We start from the raw sequence: 19,442 nt of genomic DNA, 5'->3' as shown, positions 1-19,442 counted from the left end.
TGAGCCTGAGGAATTTGTAGGATGGTGGGACCTTTGACAGTAATAGAGAAGTTGAGGTGGGGGGAAGAAACAGAGAGAGAAAGGTAGAGGGAGAGAAGGATGGAGGAAGAGAAGGATGGAGGAAGGGAGAGGGAGAGAGAGGTGGGAAGAAGGAAGAGGAAGGAAGGGAGGAAAGGAAAGAAGAAGGGAGGGAAGGAGAAAGGGAGAGAGAGGGGGGGAGGGAAGGAGAGAGGAAAGAAGGGAGAGAAAAATAATGTTTAGTTTTGGAAATGTTGAATTTAAAATCTTTACAGGATTCAAGATGGTTAGTTGTTATCCTTTGTTCTTTGTAATGTTCTTATTTGATTTTCTTGGAGGTATTTGGGAACAGACTTCATTTCAGTTCAGTAATCACCACAAGAGTAGCCAGGTATTAAAGTCCAAATCCTTTATTATCTCTTTCAAAGTCTTATCTCCTTCACTTAGGGCTTGACTAGTTTTCTGAAGGCCTTCCGGAGTCTTGGTTTCAGGGGAGAAAGGAAGGAGGAGAGCCTGCCATCAAGACTGTATGAGATGAAGTGAATGAATAGTTCAAGGGCTTGTGCTTCAGCCTCCAGTCTTCTGTCTTCTCTGGCCTCTGAATGAACCCTAGCTGAGTTTGTCTGAGCTTATATGCTCTATCATCATAGGTGTGAATCTTGTAGAACTATATTAAGTACTAAATACATGTACTAAACTAGAGAATGTATTAAGCACCATGCTAAAAAAAAAAAAAAAGAAAAGAAAAAAAACATTGTTTTTATCAATTCCACTGATTAGCACCTTGTAAGAATCCTAGTTTCAAATTCAGAGTTCTGGCCCATAACAGTTCTTGAAGAGGACCAAAATGATATTACATGTAGGAGACAAACTATAGTGTGACTGATTGTGACTGATCAGATCAATATGATCAAAGATCTTACCACAGATTGGGCACAAATAATTCACATGAATATTAGGAGGGGAAATGTCTCTAAATATGTACATCTTAAGGTTTCTTTTAAGCCTTTGCAATTTTGATTTACTAATAGAGCATAGTGCCTTCTTCAATCAGGGCTGGGTGGTCCTTTGCCAGTGTATCCCATCTCACACAATTGAATCTAAAGTTCTTTAGAGACACCTTGAGAGTGACTTTGTATCAGTTCTTCTAACCTCAAACACACTAGCCTTGTGTGAGTTTTCCATAAAAAAAATCTTTCAAGCAAATGAATGTTTGGCAATCAAATAGTGTGGCCAGCCCATCAGTCTTGTGTTCTTAGTAGCAGAGTTTGAATGCTTAGCATTTCACCTTGAGAAAGAACCTCTGTCTTGAAATGTGATCTTAAGAATCTTCCTAGGACAATTTAAGTAGAAACATCAGTTTTCTGGCATGACACTGATATACTGTCTGGGTTTCACAAACATACAACAATGAAATCAACATAATGCTCTGTAGACTTTCACTTTGGTAGGCAGTTAGGTAATACTTTTGCTTTCCCACATTTGCTTTTGGAGCCCCCAAAGCTAGCTCTGGCAATGTATACATCTATGTGTACATATTGCCAAGGTAAGTGAACTTATCCATAGCATTCAGTATTTCTCCATATGCTGTAACCAGTGGTTCCATGTATGGATAGTGTGGTACTGGCTGGTGGAATATCTGTTTTTTTTTTTTTTTTTTTTTTGTATTAGTTGTTTGGCCAAAATTAGCACCAGTAGAGCAGATAAGATGTAAAATAGGCAGGTTAGGGGGGTATAAATAAACTGAAGTATTATCAACATAGAGATAATTGAATGCATGGAAGTTAATGAGATCATCAAGAAAAATAATATAAAGAAGGAAGAGAAGAGGATCAAGACAGAGCTTTGTGGGACAGCAAAAGTTAGAGGGATGAAGAACCAGCAAAGGAGACTGAAGAACAATCAGGTAAATAAAGAGGGAATAGAGTTCTGAAACCCTAAAAAAAGCATAAGATCAAGAAGAGGGAGCAAGATCATTTGGGGGTCTATTCATGGAATAAGGATGGAGAAGAGTATCCAAAGTTGGGCCGTAGGACAGAGCTAAGAAAATAAAAGTAAGAAGGACCTGAAGCTTGGAGCATCATCCCCACATGTCAGGATCAGAACTTGATTATAATAGTTGCCAGAAACAAAACAAAATAAAACTGAGTAAGTAAAGAGAAAGAAATTAATTGTAGGTAGCTACTACAGAGATAAAGAAGTTTTGAATTCACATTCAGAGGAAAATAGTGGAGCTAAAAAAAAAAAAAAAAAAAAAAGACTCTTTTTTTCAGTGAGAAATGTTAAATGGTCACAAACTCCTATAGTGTTCTAGTTGATTTTCTGGAGGTCTTGGGACCAGCCATTTCAGTAGAGTAATCACCACAAGAATAGTCAGGTGTTAAAGTTCAAATCCTTTATTATATCCTTCACAATTTAGTTTTCTTGCCTGAGGCCCAGTCTAGCTTTCTTGAGGTCCTCCATCTCCAAGCCTTTTCCTCTCTCCGAGTCCTTCTGAATCTGTCTCTGGTTCAGTGGAGAAATGAAGGAGGACAGGCCTGCCACCACAGTGATGTGAGATGGAATGAATGAATCTGGCTCAGTTTGTCCCAGCTTATATACTTATATGTTCTACAGTTAAATCCATTCATTATACTGAGTATACACCAATCAAGCCAATCATTATATAACTAGGGAACCATTATTTGTTGTAAGATTAAAGCAATTATATTGAACTAGAGAGCTATTAATTAACATGCTAAACTAGATAACCATTGCCTTATCAATTCCACTGTGCACCTTGTAAGAATCCTTGTTTCAAGTACAGAGTTCTGGCCCATAACAAATCCCAAAGGAATTCTTAGAAGAATTTAAAAAGGACCTTAAAATCTAATAACAATAAGAGATAAGAAAAACATAAGGTAAATATTAATTATAATTGAATGAGATGAGGTGAGATCTTTCAAGACAGTTGTAAAAATCGAATAAGGCTTCATCTACTTCAGAGTTTGAGTAGGCCTGAAGGACTTTGAGCATTGATTCAAGGGCATACTTAAGTCCCCTTCCTGCTCTTCTCCCATGACACAATTTCCTCCCTATTTCAGTCAAATATGGGCAACTATGTACTTATTGGTCAAGTTCAATTGCGTGGGTAGGTCTTGCATTTAGAATGTAAGACTCTCAGCCAATGAGGATGAGGGTCAGTGGTGGGAGGGGGTGTTATGTGTTAGGGATTAAAAATGCTGTCCTGCCCCCGGGAGGCGCTTCCTCTCTTTGATTGTCTGCTCAAGGAGTTGGACACTCTTCTCTTGAGAATGTACAATAAACTTTGGTTTACTCTAGAGTTCTCTCTAGCTTTTTTATTAAATGGTGATCCCTCACCATTTCCATACCACACATAAGGGACTCAATAAGACAAAATCATTTACTTCTTTAAAAATTTTTTTGATGCTCTATCCACTGTGCCACCTAGGTGCCCCATTTACTTCTTATAAAATGAAAATGGTATTAGTACTCTTATAAATGCCATCATTATTTGAATAGTTTGAAAGAAAGACTTTAAAAATATGTGTATGTGTATTGAATGTTTTTGTATATATAAGTATGTATATATATATATATATATATGTTCATGTTTAATTGTGGCCTTCTCTTGTAATGCCAGAGAAACTGACCAAAATAGAGATTAGAGAGTATTCAATGCAGAATTTATTAAATGGAGAGGTTTACTGGGACCAATGGATGCATGGTTGATCCCAGGGCTGAATGAATCTATCCTCTCAAAGAATCCAGCCCTGAATATCGGATCCAGCATTCTTTTATAGGGTAACAAGAACAATAACATAATGGGGGAGGTACCTGAATGGGGATAACCTAATGGGGGGAGGCACCTAGGATGAGGATGACATAATGGAAGCAGGTATAATGGAGGGAGGTACTGGAGAAGCTCCTGATATTCTAATGATGTCTAAAATGGATAAAGACCTTTATCCCATCAAACATTGGGAGAGAATAAGTATAGCCTAAGATCTAAGATATAAGGCCTTTATTCTAACATTAAGAGGGAATGGTTATAACTTGAGCCAGAGTAACTGAATAGGATAATTAGGGAAACTGGGTCAGGACATTAAAAGAGAACTATGGCACAACACTCTATGGTGGGGTTGGGGAGAAGAAGGGCTAAATAAATAAATAAAAAGTACATTGCATAGACCAAAAGAAAATGCAGAAGGAAATACAGAAAAACTGGGTTGCATTGAAAACAACATGGAGGAATTATTATATAGGATTTTGTGAAACTAATATTTGTTATTTTATATTGAATCCTGTCATATTCTAGTGTGTACATGAACATGTTCTATTTTTTCTTGTTTTATATTTAAATTAAAATGAATAAAAATTTTTAAAACAAAAGAAGAAGTTGATCAATAGTGTCAAAAGCTGCAGAGGGATGCAAATTGAGAAAAGGCTATTGAATTTGGCAATTCATTGGTAACTTTGGAGAAAGCAATTTTTGGTTGAATGATAAAACTGCAAGCCAGATTGTAGAGAATTGAGAAGAGAGGAGGAGATAATGTAGAAGGCATCTATTGTACAATATTTTCTCAAAGAGTTTAGACAGAAGGAAGGAGAAATATGAAGTGACAGATGAATGTATCAAGTGAGTTTCCTGAAAATGAGAGATGTTTACAGGCAGTAGGGAAGCAGCCAACAGATCCGAATGAAGATGTGTGAGATTGGGCTCCGAGAGACTCAGGTCCAACATGAAAATAATTCATGAACCAGAGAAACTGTGGCAAAAAGGGAAAGTTTTATTTTTATTTTTTTCACTAAAAAAATAATTCTCTTAGATGGCAATCCCCTAATCAAATCCGGAGATTTGTAAGGAGTGTGCAGACAGTTTTCAGTTTTATGGGCAAATCCTGGCCTGGAGCTAGGGGCAATTTGAGTTGAATATCAGTATGAGATTTCAAACTGAATTAGAGGGTGTACTAGAAGTGGTCCTGGACTAATTTTCAACTTTATAGAGGGTAATCAATAGAAGGTGTTGCCAGTCTCTTCCAGGATAACAGAATTAAACTTCTTATCTTGATTCCCTGGGTTGGGTCTCTCCCAGAGAAGAGCTTCTCAAGAGTTCAAGGAGAGTTTCTACTCCCACCCCCTCCCCCATCAGGGAGACAGTATGAACCTCAAAGCAGAGAGGATACTGAGTGATAAAGAAATATCCTGGAAGTGATGAGAGATAGGAAAGGGAGAACCATAAAACATGAAGCAGCCCTAGCAGTAGCCTAGGCAGAGTGATATCAATGGCACAGTATCCAGGGCTTCTGGTAGCCTCAAGCCCTGGACTGCCAGATAGCTAGGAATCTTGAACATTAATGATGAGGTTAGTGGCAGTGCAGAGAGTTGTGGGAATCCCTCTTTGGTCAGAGCAGGTCCAATGTGAAAGAATTCACGAACCTGAAATATTAGATTGGCAAAAGGAAGTTTATAATCACCGAGAAGTCAACTTTTGCTAGGAGACTGACTTGTTCAGTGGCAGGGTCCTGGCAGAGAGATAAAGGTCCTAGCAGAGAAATCCTGACAGAGAGATAAAGAGGAGTTAACACTGAGAAGAAAATGTCTTCACAGTGGGCAGGGATCCTCAAAGGCAGCTATGCCAAAGAGAGGTCCCTTGGCATGGCATGATTCCTGTTTCTGGGCCTCTGCAAAGAAATGAGCCCCAAATTGCTCTTTAATAGGAAATCTGAGACTGAAGTTTCAATTGAATCAAATTCCTTCAATGTTGTCACTGCTCCCAGGCTTGGATTTCCAGTTGAATGAGACTACTTACTGGAGTGGTCCTGAGCCAATCTTAATGAAACCACTTAACTGCCCTGAAGAGTGGATCTCTGTCAGAGGAGAGTTTCTTCCTCCCTCCCCCAAAGATTCAGGATTCCCTCCATTATTAAGAGAGTATAACGGTAGTCCTTCCTCTCAATAAGTGAGCTGGATCAAGAAGGGAATAGCTGGACTGGGCTGAGCTGGCTTTTTCTTCCACAGCTAGAAATACCATTTGCTTCTTGGGGCAATTGGATGAGAACAGTTGTGGATTGGAGATGTATTCCTTATAGGAAAAATACATTTGATAATTATTTTTTTTCACCATTTGTCATTTGTTCTGGAACCAATTAGCAATGAGTACCCAGCATGTTAAAATAGTTTTTTAAATTTTCTAAACATTTTTTTTTAAGTTTTGAGCTCCAAATTCTGTCTCCTTTTCTTCCCTCCTTCTCTTTGTCCCTTTTCAACCTCTTTCCCTCCTCTCCCCACACCCTAAAGCAGTAAGCAATCAGATATAGGTTATACAAGTGCAATCAACACAACTTTCAATAGAAGAAAGAAAAATGGAAGAAGAGATAGTAAAGCATAAGAAGAAATTTCAGCTAACATGGTATAATGAAAAGTGTTTTGGACCATGTGACTTTCATATGCTGCATGACTAAGAACAATTTTTTTTTTTAATGTGTAAAATAATATTGTAAGTACCTTACTGGTGGGTTTAAGTGTTGTGCCACAATTCTCTTTTATTGTTCTGACTCAGTTTCCCTTGTTGTCCTGGCTCAGTTTCCCTAATTGTCCTGACTCAGTTTCCCTAAATTGATCCTGCCTCAGTTTCCCTAATGGTTCTGCCTCAATTTCCTTAGTTGCAAACCCCACCTCTGGTTCATGAAGACTGATATAATTCAGGGCTATTTGCTCTAAGATTATAAATTGTCAATATGTAAACTCAGAAAGGGGGACTCCAGACATTCTGTCTCTTGCCAGACACTTTCTTAACTCCCACTTTGTTAGAATTTTATGGTCCTATCCCTCAATCTGGCAGAGCCCAGTTGATGGTTCCTGCCTGGAGATTCCGGCTCACCAGAGTTGGGACTCCACCCCCCTGCCTTTGTTTAGCTACAGTGTATAAATGAATTGGCTGCTGGATGCTGGCTGGAGGCTGGATTCTTGGAGACGATAGCTTCATTCAGCCCTGGCACCAAACCATGGATCCATTTGGTCCCAGTAAATCTCTCCTTTTCAAATAAAATATTAAATACTCTTTAATCTCTATCTTGCCTCAGTTTCTCCAGCATTACATTAGGAGCCAATGACATACAGTGTGTCATTGTGCATGGCAATACTTAAAATTCATATAAATGTCTTCTAGTATTGAGTAAGGGTGAAAGGAGAGAGGAGTGGAGGCGTTAGAAGTGTGAAGGCAAATGGAAAGATAAAGAAATAGGGATGTTGCCCGATGGTGGTCATATGTGTTAACCATATTTTAATTATAGTGCCGGGGCAGGCACATTTCCACATGTACGCATGGTGACTCAAGGATTTTGGAATCATAGGTTTGACAGTTATAGAAGACCTAGTAATGAATATTCTGCCTGCAGGGCAAGAGAAGGCACGTTTCGGTGCCTGGCAAAACTGCTTTTTCTTAAGAGTAAAAGAGTGGGTTGCAAAAAGTGTCAAGGTTTTTCCTATCATGGAGTCAGTGAAGGAGCTGCAGGACCCTTGTCTCACTCCGTTGAAGCCCCTTCTTAAGTTGTGGACAACTGTACAAAACCCTCAGACACTCCTCCTGCCAACTACATAGGGCCAGGCTCACTCCTTCTCTTCTTCCTCCTCGTCCTCTTTTCTTATTCCTTTCTTCCCCTTTTCTTCCTCTTCCCTTTTCCCTCTCAGTTTTGTGCTCTGCTCTGTCATCTCCCCTTCCCCCCTACCCCTCTCAGTCTCTACTGTGTTGCCCCCGCCCCCGCCCCCGCCCCCGCCGCCCGAGGCTCCTCCCACCTGCTCTGCCAGTAGCCTGAGAGAGGCCGCCTGGGGGCTGTTCAGGGAGACCAGAGTCTCCTTTTAAGCCCCTTCCTTCCTCCCTCCCTCCTTCCCTGCTTTTCTCCCATTTGTTTCCTTCCGGAAGAGAGTGGAAGGGAGGGGGCCTGGACCGCATCATTCTGCTTCGCTGCTGCAGGGCCAGAGGAGCAGGTGGAGAGGGAAAGAGGAACGCTTGCGGCGGAGTGCAGAGACCGCAGTGACGCTGCCCTGAAGAGATGGCGGCCCAGCGCCTCTGAATAAGCAGAATCCTATCCTGTCTCCTGCTGCTGCCGCCGCAGCGCAACATCATGGTGCACCGCTGCTGATAGGCAAAGGAGGGACCAGTCCCAGCGACAAATGAATGGTGCAGCAACCGCAACCCCTTCCCAGATTTTCTTCTTTTGATTCTCCATATTAAATTTCCTTTCAAATATTCAGCCTCTGTAGTTGCTGCTGATAGAAAGGCTTCTGAGGAAGCATTTTTCCCTTTAACTCTCCCTCTTTATTTTCTTCTCTCCTCATCCTAATTTCTTTCCCGGCCCCACCCCACCCCCTGCATCTTTTCTTCCCTCCCGCGTCCACTCACCCCCTCCCCTTTCCATCCATCACAACAGCTATGGCTGCAGAGGAGATTTTGCAGAGCGTGGATCATTATAAGACTGAGATCGAAAGGTTGACTAAGGAGCTCACTGAAACAACCCACGAAAAGATACAGGCTGCTGAATATGGCCTGGTGGTCTTGGAAGAGAAGCTCACTCTGAAACAGCAGTATGATGAGCTGGAAGCTGAATACGATGGCCTTAAGCAAGAGTTAGAGCAGCTGAAAGAGGTGAGTTTGCAGTTGTCCTTTTTCCTTCTTTCAGCACCTTCAAACCTATCATTAAAAGAAATAATGAAGGGGGTATACACGGAATGCATCAGTGGAAAAAATCTTGGCTTTGAAGTCAGAGAATCTGAGTTCAAGTTCTACTTCTGACCTTGGGCTAGGCATTTAATTTTCTGGGCCTCAGTTTCCTCATCTTCACAATGGACTAAATTTGGATTGGACTAAATGACCTCTGAAGTTTCTGTAAGCACTTGATCTAGGATCCTGTCATAGCTGACTCTTCATTTTAATTCTAGCATAGTTGACCAGGTGCTATTGAAAGAGTTCATTGTTTCCATGTAAGAAAAAAATGCCTAAGGAAGTGAGTGTATGTCTGTATATTGGAAGCACGGAAGTAGGAGTTGTAGGGATGATGAGAAATTCCTTTTTCAAATAGAGATATTAGTAGTATTATTGAAATAGTATTCAAGTAGAGTTATTATATGAAAAGATTAAAGATAATTGAGGGTGATTAAATACAAATTTAAAAAGCTAATGTTTCTAGTCTGGATTGCAGTAAGAATTCTTTACATAATTAATAGATTTGAGTCGGGGGAAGTCAGTTTTAATTATTAAATTATAAATACCTTAGTCATATTTCTTAATTTTGTGTTCTTGTCAGAGGAGAAAACACAATATTGTACTTTGCAAGGGCTTAGCATCTCTTTTGCTCCTGTCATTATTGTTATACTGTACAAAAGGAAAACAATTCTTATTGGGTGATGATGTACATACCCTGTTTTCACCAGTGAGTGAAGTAGTGCTCTTCAGGTTGGACAAAGCATCAAGGTAGAGATGAGGTCATCCTGCCCAGTAAGAATTAAACTTCAGGACAGATGACCTGAAGAAATGATAAATCTTGAACTGGGATGTAACAATGAAGTGTGGCTTTACATTTCAAATGATGTTATCAACTAGAAATAATGAATTGGTAGAGATAGAGATTGGACCTATGATTTAATTGATATAGGGAATTACCAAATGAGCCCTCTCTATCAACAGAAAAAGGCTCCTTCTCTGTAACTTGCCATTTTTGAATGCTGAATAGAGCACTTTAAGAGTAAGAAATTTGTCCAGTGTAATTTAACTTGCCCACTTGTCACACAATCATTGCTCTAAGTCTGAGGGTAGGTGGAATTTGACTCTCTCTCCCTTTCCCCCCAACTCCTTCATTCAAACACTATCCACATTGCCTCACCTAAAATATCTACTTATTCCCATTGGAGTTTGTATAACTCTTGTTCTACCTAATATTTGGATGATTTTTGTTTTTATTTGTTTCATTCTAGTCTTATGGTTTCTTTGCTTATGGATAACTGTTATGCAACTTATAGACATATAGAGAATTGCTTGGGATTAGTGAGTGTTTCAATGATTTGCCTTGCTTTAAGCAAAAAGGGGGCTTGATCCGAGGCCCAACTCTATCCATTTCTCTACTTATGTTTTTTTTGGCATATTATTCTGTAATTATTCAATAAAATCTAGCATACTGAATGACCACAATAAAATATTAGTCAAATTTTTAAAAATCAAATCATTTAAACATCCTTAAGGTAAAATTTTTGTACTTTAGGTAAAGCTTAGTCCATGCTTAAAAAAAAAAATTTTTTTCTGGGACTTTGCTGTCTTGCTACATACATGTGTTTTCACATAGGCATTTCCTAATTAACAGACATTCTTATAAATAACATATATGTATATATACACACACACTCTTAATTTATTATGTGCTGGGTATTATCCAAATATCATTTTATCCATAACTCTGGAAAGTAGTTGCAATTATTATATCCATTTTACAGTTGAGGAAAATGAAGCAAATAGAAATTAAGTAAGTGTCTGAGGCTGCATTTGAACTCAGGTCTTTCTTATACCAGACTTAATGTTGTATAAAACACTGTATCACACAGTTTGCACTTAGTGAATGTTTGTTGAATTGTATTAAGAAGTAAAATTTTAAAATAATGAAGGCATAACTATGGAATGCTAAACAAATTGCTAATCTCATTTTTAACATTGACAGGAATGGGAAAAAAGGATCGTTTAAGATCATTGTAAAGAAGAGTTGAAATTTATGATTTCAAAAAAATTAATGAATGGCTATTGTGGAAACATATTTACTAAACTTCCTTCCCATATTCATTCTTAGAAATAGGAAATAGTATTATGTCATTGATTTAACTTAAATTATTTTTATACTTACATGAATGAAAACTCTAAAATCCTTATTGTTCAAAGCTAAGCAGATAATATTCTGGCCTTTTATAAATTCTTATCAAACTCTTCCCTCTTTCCAGCTCTTCAGTTACTGTTGAAGGTGTTCAGCTTCTGTGTTATTATCACTCACATTGCCCCCACATATTTAAATTTTGTCAGTTCTATTTTTTTTTTTTTTTTTTTTTTTTTAGGTGAGGCAGTGGGGTTAAGTGACTTTTCTAGGGTCACACAACTACTAAGTCTCTGAGGTCGAATTTGAACTCGGTTTCTCTTGACTTCAGGGCCAGTGCTTTATCCACTGGGCCATCTAGCTGCCCCTTCAGTGGCATTTTCACAACATCTCTTGTATACATCCTCTTCTTTACCTCACTGCCTCAAATCTCTCTTAATTTGTCCTCCCCTCGAATATAAAACTAATCTCCCTAAAACACAGATCTGACTATATTACTTTTTCCTAGATCTTCATTTTACTGTTCTTTGCATATAATATTGCATGCATCTCCCAACTTTGTGAGGAAACCCTATGAAACTCCCTTTATTTTTTTTAAATAATTAAAGATTTTTAATTTGCATAACATGCACATGGATAATTTTTCACCATTAACAATTGCAAAGCCTTGCGTTCAAATTTTCCCCTCCTCTTCCCAACCCCTCCCCAGATGGCAAGTAATCCAATATATGTTAAACATAATAAAATATATATTAAATCCAATGTATGTATACATATTTATACAATTATCTTGCTGCACAAGAAAAATCAAATCAAAAAAGAAAAAAATGAGAAAATAAAATACAAGCAAACAATAACAAAAAGAGTGAAAATGCTATGTTGTGATCCATACTCAGTTCCCATAGTCCTCTCTCTGAGTGTAGATGACTCTCTTCATCACAAGGTCATTAGAACTGGCCTGGATCATTTCATTGTTGTAAAGAGTTATCTTCATCAGAATTGATTAATCTTGTTGTCATATATACAATGATCTCTTGGTTCTGCTCACTTCACTTATATCTGAAATGCACCTCTTCAATTTCCTGGCTTCCTTCATGACTCAGAATATGCCTCTCCTGAAAGAGGCCTTTCCTGGTTCCCTTCACTGCTAGTGCCTTCCCTCTGAGTTTTTTCTTCCATTTATACTCTATATAATAATCTTTCTTGTACGTAGTTATTTTCATGTTGCTTACCATTTGAGAATAGGAACTCCTTGAGGGCAGAGGATATTTTTGTCTTTCTTTGTATCTTCACTATGCCTGACACATAGTAATTCTTAAATACATGTTGATTGCCTGGCACTCCTTCATGGAAAAAGCCTGATCACTCTGGAAAAAACCTTTGAGTTTATCAATGGTAATATATAGTTTAGTTTTGGCAGATAGTTTTATTTTTGATGTCAGCATACAAATATTTTCACTATTCTTAATCCCCTTTGTGATAGTCTGTGTTTTACCAAACCTAATTCCTTGATACTTTAGTTCTAATATTGGAATGACACAAAATACTCATTTCATTTATATACACTGTAAATTGTAACTAGAAGTTATAATAGAGAGATTTTCAGAAACAAGATACATCTATTTCCCTTTGGATTTACAGAATTAATAAATTTGTTTCTAAAAGCACGTTTCCAAATCCTGTTGATTCTACCCTTGCAGCATTTCTTCTTTGACACTGCTACCTTGGTAAAGGTCTTTATCCCTTCATAATATTATTATATTATCTGTAATAGCATCATATTATACTAAACTTTTAATTGGCCTCTAGTAAGTTTACTTGGTTTCACAAGTCTTGCTCTGTTCTAGTTCATACTCCACTCCACCATCAAAGCAATCTTCTCAAAGCACAAATCTGACCATTATCAGGCTCTATTTCATGAAATCCTTTGCCATTCTGTTACTTGAAATATCAAATATGTTTGATTTTTAAAGCCCTTCATAATCTGGCCCCTTTCTACCTCTTCAGGTTTCACTTCCTCTCTCTCCTTCAAAGAAATTCTTGGTATTCCTGGCATTAGATAATTCAGAGCCTCCCCATTTCTTCCTATCTTATTCCCTTTCACATAATGTATGATCAATGACATTAGCATCAGCAAAGAACATCAAAGTTCTTGACATAAGATGCTATGTCTTGACTCTGTACATTTTTGCTGGTTATTCCCCATCCTTAGGACATTCTCTCTACTCATCTCTGTCTCTTGGTTTTTATGGCTTATTTCAAGTCTCAGCTTTTAGATTTTATCTTACATTCTGGAAGAAGCCTTTTTTGGTTTCCCTTAATACAATCCATTCCATCTGTGATTATTTCCAGTTTGTCATATTTATCTTGTTGTATGTAATTGTTTGTGTATTATCTTTCTCATTAGACTGTGAGCTCTTTCAGGGCAGGAATTGCTTTTAGTTTTCTTCATAACCCCAGCATTTAGCACAGGCACATAGTAGCCACTTGTCAATATAGTCATTGACCTAGGGTGTGTATTTCTATATATAGCTATATGTGTATGTACATATAGACACACATATAATATATCTTGAAATTTTGGAATGGTCTTGTTTAAATGTGTGGAAAACTAATTTTATATTAAAATGTGATTATTTGAAATATTAATGTAATTATTTTAATTTTTATGTAATTTAATGGGTAAATAAAAAATATAGGCAGTTCTTAACTGAGACATTTATGCCAGAACTTGGCTACTGCTATAAACACAGTGTTTCTGTGCTTGGTGTTTACTATGAAGGAGCTCTGAGAGAAGTGTGCACCCAGGGCTGAGTGGGCTGTTCAGTTATACTGATGGGACATTTAGTATTCATGTCATGATTAAACTGCTGATGACTGAAGAAAAGCCATAATTCCTATATCATTAAGTGTGTCACTGACAGCCAGAAAAATATGTAATTGCAATTGAGTTCTACAGTTCAAAGTCCACTATCCTATCTGAAAGATCTTCAACAAAGATTGTGATCTTCCTTGATAACAGAGTCTAGTGCTTTATATTGTTTAATGTCAAAATCTAGTTTTTTAATGCTTAATGGAAATGAGTCACTATCCTTTATATAAGAAAATTTTATATATACATATACATGTTTTTCTATTAAATATTTGATAAATTAATGGGTTTTTTGTTTGTTTGTTTACCTGAGGCAGTTAGGATTAAGTGACTTGCCCAGGGTCACATAGCTAGGAAGTTAAATGTCTGAGGTCGAATTTGAACTCAGGTCCTCCTGAATTAAGAGCTGGTGCTCTATCCACTGCGCCACCTATCTAACCCTTAAATTAATGTTTTATTAGATTTTACTTAACTAATAGTGAGCCTTTATCATTGGAAGCATTCATCTAACAGTTGGATGCCTTTTAAGAATATTTTAGAAAGGAATGTTAATTTGGATTCTTAATTGGGCTGGATAACTTTTAAGACTTTAAATTTCATAGGGGCATCTAGGTAGCACAGTGGATAGAGCACCAGCCTTGAATTCAGGAGGACCCAAGTTCAAATCTGGTCTCAGACACTTAACACTTCCTAGCTGTGTGACCCTGGGCATGTCACTTAACCCCAGCCTCAAAAAAAAAAAAAAAAAAGAAAATTCATAATTCAATGAATTATATCCATTAGGAATTATTGGAAAGTGAGAATTGGTGACAGTAATAATATTAATATTTATGGAGTACTTTATGGTTTATAGAGTTTTTCCTCACAACAACCCCACAAGGCAGGTAATACAAACATATCCACTGGACTAATAAGGAAACATAGGTACAAAGAAGTTAAAGGTTATACATTTAGTTAATAAGTGGTCGAGCTGGAATTTGGGTCTTCTGATTTGAAGACAGACTCTTTCTACTACAACATGCAGCCTTCTTAGTTATATATTTAATTCTTTTCTGTATAGATGAAATTACTCAATACTTTTTAGACAAGCAACCCAATATTATTAAACAACTCATTAGGCCAAGGTATACAATGAGATACTAAAATTAGCTTTCTAGTCCAGGAAGTTGTATAATATCTTTTTTTTTTTTTTTTTTTTTAATCTTCTTTGTCTGATTTTTATTGTTTCACTGCATGTATTTTTAATTTTTTATTTTGCTAACTTTTAAAAGTTTATAAATATTTTAAAATATTTCCAAAATAAATCTTAAGATTATTCTAAGTTCAACAAGTTAATTTCTCGTCTGGATATACATTCTACTGTTTAAACATTTGGTCAAAGAAATAGATTTTAGATCTGGAGGAAGTCTTTTTTCTTTTTAATATTTTATTTTTTCCTTACATATAAAACCAATTTTTAACCTTTGCTTTTTTTTTTTTTTTTTCAATTTTGAGTTCCAAATTTTTTGAGTTATATTTTTGATTTCCAATTTTCAGTTCTCTCTCATACTCCCTCCCATCTGTCCTCATTGAGAAGGTAAACAATTTAACAAAGGTATATATGTGCAGTAATGAAAAACATTTCCTTATTAGTCAAGTTGTAAAAGAAATACAGACAAAGACCCCACCCAAGAAAATTAAATGGAAAAAAACCCCAGCATGCTTAGATCTTATGAGTCCTTCAGAATTGTTGTGGGTCTTTCTGTTGCTGAAAATAGTTGTCATTTACAGTTGAGCATCATATAATGTTGCTATTAACTGTGTACAATGTTCTCTTGCTTCTGCTTACCTCACTTTGCATCAATTCATGTAAGTCCAGTTTTTTTTTGGAAAGCATCTTGTTCATCTTTTATTATAGCACAATCAGATTCCATCACAATCATATGCTACAACTTGTTCAGACATCCCCCAATTGATGGGCTTACCCTCAATTTCCAGTTTTCCACTACAAAAAAAAATTGCTCTAAATATTTTTTTTAAAATTTTAATAGTTTTTATTTACCAGATATATGCATAGGTTATTTTGCAACATTGACAATTGCCAAATTTTTGTTCTAATTTTTCCCGTCCTTCCCCCCCACCACCCCAGATGGCAGGTTGACCAATACATGTTAAATATGTTAGAGTATAAATTAAATACAATATATGTATACATGTCCAAACATGTACATGCTGTACAAAAATAATAGGACTTTGAAATAGTGTACAATTAGCCTGTGAATGAAATCCAAAATGCAGGCGGACAAAATTAGAGGGATTGGGACTTCTATGTAGTGGTTCATAGTCATCTCCCAGAGTTCTTTCACTGGGTGTAGCTGGTTCAGTTCATTACTGCTCTATTGGAACTGATTTGGTTCATCTCATTGTTGAAAATGGCTACATCCATCAGAATTGATCATCATATAGTATTGTTGAAGTATACAATGATCTCCTAGTCCTGCTCATTTCACTCAGCATCAGTTCATGTAAGTCTCTCCAGGCCTTTCTGAAATCATCCTGCTGGTCATTTCTTACAGAACAATAATATTCCATAATATTCATATACCACAATTTATTCAGCCAATCTCCAATTGATGGGTATCCACTCAGTTGCCAGTTTCTGGCCACTACAAAGAGGGCTGCCAAAAACAGTCTTGCACATACAGGTCCCTTTCCCTTCTTTAAGATCTCTTTGGGATATAAGCCCAGTAGTAACACTGCTGGATCAAAGGGTATGCACAGTTTGATAACTTTTTGAGCATAGTTCCAAATTGCTCTCCAGAATGGCTGGATGTATTCACAATTCCACCAACAATGTGTCAGTGTCCCTGTTTTCCCACATCCCCTCCAACATTCTGCATTACCTTTCCCTGTCATTCTAGCCAATTTGACATGTGTGTAGTGGTATCTCAGAGTTGTCTTAATTTGCATTTCTCTGATTAATAATGACTTGGAGCATCTTTTCATATGACTAGAAATAGCTTCAATTTCTTCATCTGAGAATTGTCTGTTTATATCCTTTGACCATTTATCAATTGGAGAATGGCTTGATTTCTTATAAATTAGAGTCAATTCTCTATATATTTTGGAAATGAGACCTTTATCTGCTGTAGATATTTTTATATAAATTAGCCCTTTTCTTTTCTTTTGGATCTCTTTGGGATACAGACTGCTCAGATCCTGCGTCAAAGAGGATGCACAATTTTATAGGCCTTTGGGCATAGTCTTGAATTGCTTTCCAGAATGGTGGGATCAGTTCAGAACTGATGGAAGAGATCTTACTCCAGTTTTGTTTCTCTAGGAGCAGAGTCATAGTCACCTCTAATGTGAGCTACAGGATTTAGTGACTGAATACAAACATTTGATTAAACACTCATTCACACTAAATGATAGGAGTCATGTGCTTCTGCCTCAGCCTCTTAGGTCTCAGTCTAAGACTGAATGTTGGGAAACTGAATAGTAGGAAATAATCATTTTCTATAAAGCTCTCTTCAGAATAGACTTAGAAGCCCTAGTTCTTGTGCATTTTTAAAAAATTAAGGTGGAAAAAAACAAACAAACAAAAAAACTTTAGAGCTATGTACATCTGTAGGACTAAAGAATAGATAAGTCCTAGGAACCTTTGGATATATTAATATAAATGAGCCGGATCAGGATAAATATAGTGATTTGTAGAATTCCTTAGTATTAAGGGATACATTTATGGATTCTCCAGCTATTCTGTTTCTGTCTATTGACTCCTCTCCTTCCTCTAATAGAGAAATTATTATCTAACCAGCCTGTATCAAAGTCCTTAGGCTTTAAGGAGGGAAAAAAAAAATCCCCACACTGAAATGTAATGTTTTATTCGTCTGCTTGCATCTTTAAATCTTTAGAATTCAGAATAAGCCCACTTACATTTTAGAAGAATACGTAGTAGCTGGAGGAATTTCCTTAAGAATCTTTGTTGCATGGGTTTGTGTGGGTTGGTAATACAAGGTTCAGAATGCTAGCTCTTGTTTTTTTCTTTTTAAAAACTGTAGACTAATGTGAAATGAAATGCCAATAATTGGCAAGTCCCTTAGAGTTTAGTTTTTAAAAAAAATACTTGTTCACCTTTTGTTTTATAAGATATGTATACTGTACTTTTGTGAAAGAGCTCCTGTTTTTCCTTTTTAATGACAATTCCAGTAGATTATTGAAACTGACTTTATTGTGAAGTGATTAGATGGGGAAAGGATGTTGGAGATAATTAGCTAAATGTTACCTTCACAAATTATCTGAAATAAAGTATAGATAACTTTTAAAATTACCTGCAATTTATATTCTTCACTAACTGATCTTCATTTAGTATGTCAATTTGGTAAAGGGATTCCTTATCCCATTGGTTTGGTAACTCCCATTGGTAATACATATGTGGCAGCTATGAATGTCCATCATATCTTGTTCTATAAATCCATAATTTGATGATGTGGAGTTTGTAATATTATCTGCCTTGTTGCATTAACAAAAAAGTGCTAATATAAAAAGATTTTGTGTTAGGAAGTGATAAGAGATCATTGAGAGCACCAAGCAGTTTCCCAAATGCAACCTAGTCTTTTTCTTTCTCTTTTTCAGGTCTGGGCTCAGACCACAGACAGATTAATTTTTAACATTTTTTTTTTTCATTTTAAGTTCCAAACTCTCTCCCCCTTCTTTCTTCTCCTTTATCTCATTAAGAAGGTAAGCAGTTTGATATAGGTTCAACATGTGCAGTCAAGAAAAACTTTCCATATAAGTCATGTTGTGAAAGAAAACACAAGTCCTCCCCCCAGAACAATAAAAAAATTTTTTTTTTAAAGTATGCTTCAATTTTCATTCAGACTCCATCAGTTCTTTCTCTGCAAGTGGATATCATTTCCCATTATAAATTATTCAGAATTGTCTTGGATTATTATATTGCTGATAATAGCTGATATTCACAGTTGATCATCAAAAAATATTGCTATTACTATGGACAATGGTCTCCTGGTACAGCTTACTTTAGTTTGCATCCGTTCATGTTAAGTTTTTCCAAGCTTTTCTGAGAACATTTTCTGCTCATTATTTTTTATGACACAACAGTATTCCATCACAATCATATACCACAATTTGTTCAGCCATTCCTCAGTTTCTAATTCTTTGCCACCACAAAAGAGTGTCAATAAAAATTTTTGTACTTTTGGACTTTTTGGAAAACATACCTAGTAATGGTGCTGGTGGATCAAGGGGTATGCCCTTTGGGCATAGTTCCAAGTTGTTCTATAGAATGGCTGAATAAGTTCTCAATTCCATGAACAACAAATTGGTGTTCCAATTTCTCCACATAATCTCCAATATTTGTCATTTTCCTTTTTTGTCATATTAGTCAATTTGATAGGTATAAAGAGATAACTTTGAGTTATTTTAATTTGCATTTCTCTAATCAATAGTGATTTGAAGTATTTTTTCATATGACTATAGATAACTTTGATTTCTTTGTCTAGAAAGTCCTGTTCATACCTTTGACCATTTGTTTGTTGAGGAATTACTTGTATTCTTATGAATTTAACTCAGTTCTCTATGTATTTGAGAAATGAGGCTTTTGTCAAAGATATTTGCTATAATTTTTTTCATAGTTATGATTCCTGTGTATTTCCCTCCATCCTATTTTCCTCTTGTTTATTCTACACATCCTTTCTCTCTCC

The 19,442-nt window shown here is 36.5% G+C and overlaps 1 protein-coding gene across 13 annotated transcripts in view; it reads left to right on the top strand.

Annotated features, from left to right (window-relative positions):
• Positions 1 to 19,442, top strand: part of LOC141544434 (protein bicaudal D homolog 1) — a 347,130-nt gene that overhangs the window by 95,437 nt on the left and 232,251 nt on the right. For 11 of the 13 annotated variants that reach the window (XM_074270604.1, XM_074270603.1, XM_074270606.1 and 8 more), the window contains exon 3: positions 8,451 to 8,665. The exons of 1 other annotated variant lie outside the window; for it this stretch is intronic. In XM_074270604.1, the coding sequence (XP_074126705.1) occupies positions 8,451 to 8,665 (215 nt within the window). Of the gene's footprint in view, positions 1 to 7,829; positions 8,201 to 8,450; positions 8,666 to 19,442 lie in introns of those variants that run through there. One more of the 13 variants, XM_074270605.1, reaches the window with a different exon arrangement.

Source organism: Sminthopsis crassicaudata, chromosome 5, assembly GCF_048593235.1.
Source record: "Sminthopsis crassicaudata isolate SCR6 chromosome 5, ASM4859323v1, whole genome shotgun sequence".
Classification (NCBI taxonomy): domain Eukaryota; kingdom Metazoa; phylum Chordata; class Mammalia; order Dasyuromorphia; family Dasyuridae; genus Sminthopsis; species Sminthopsis crassicaudata.
The sequence above is the reverse complement of the archived record's forward strand: the minus strand, read 5'-3'. Positions and strand labels throughout refer to the sequence as shown.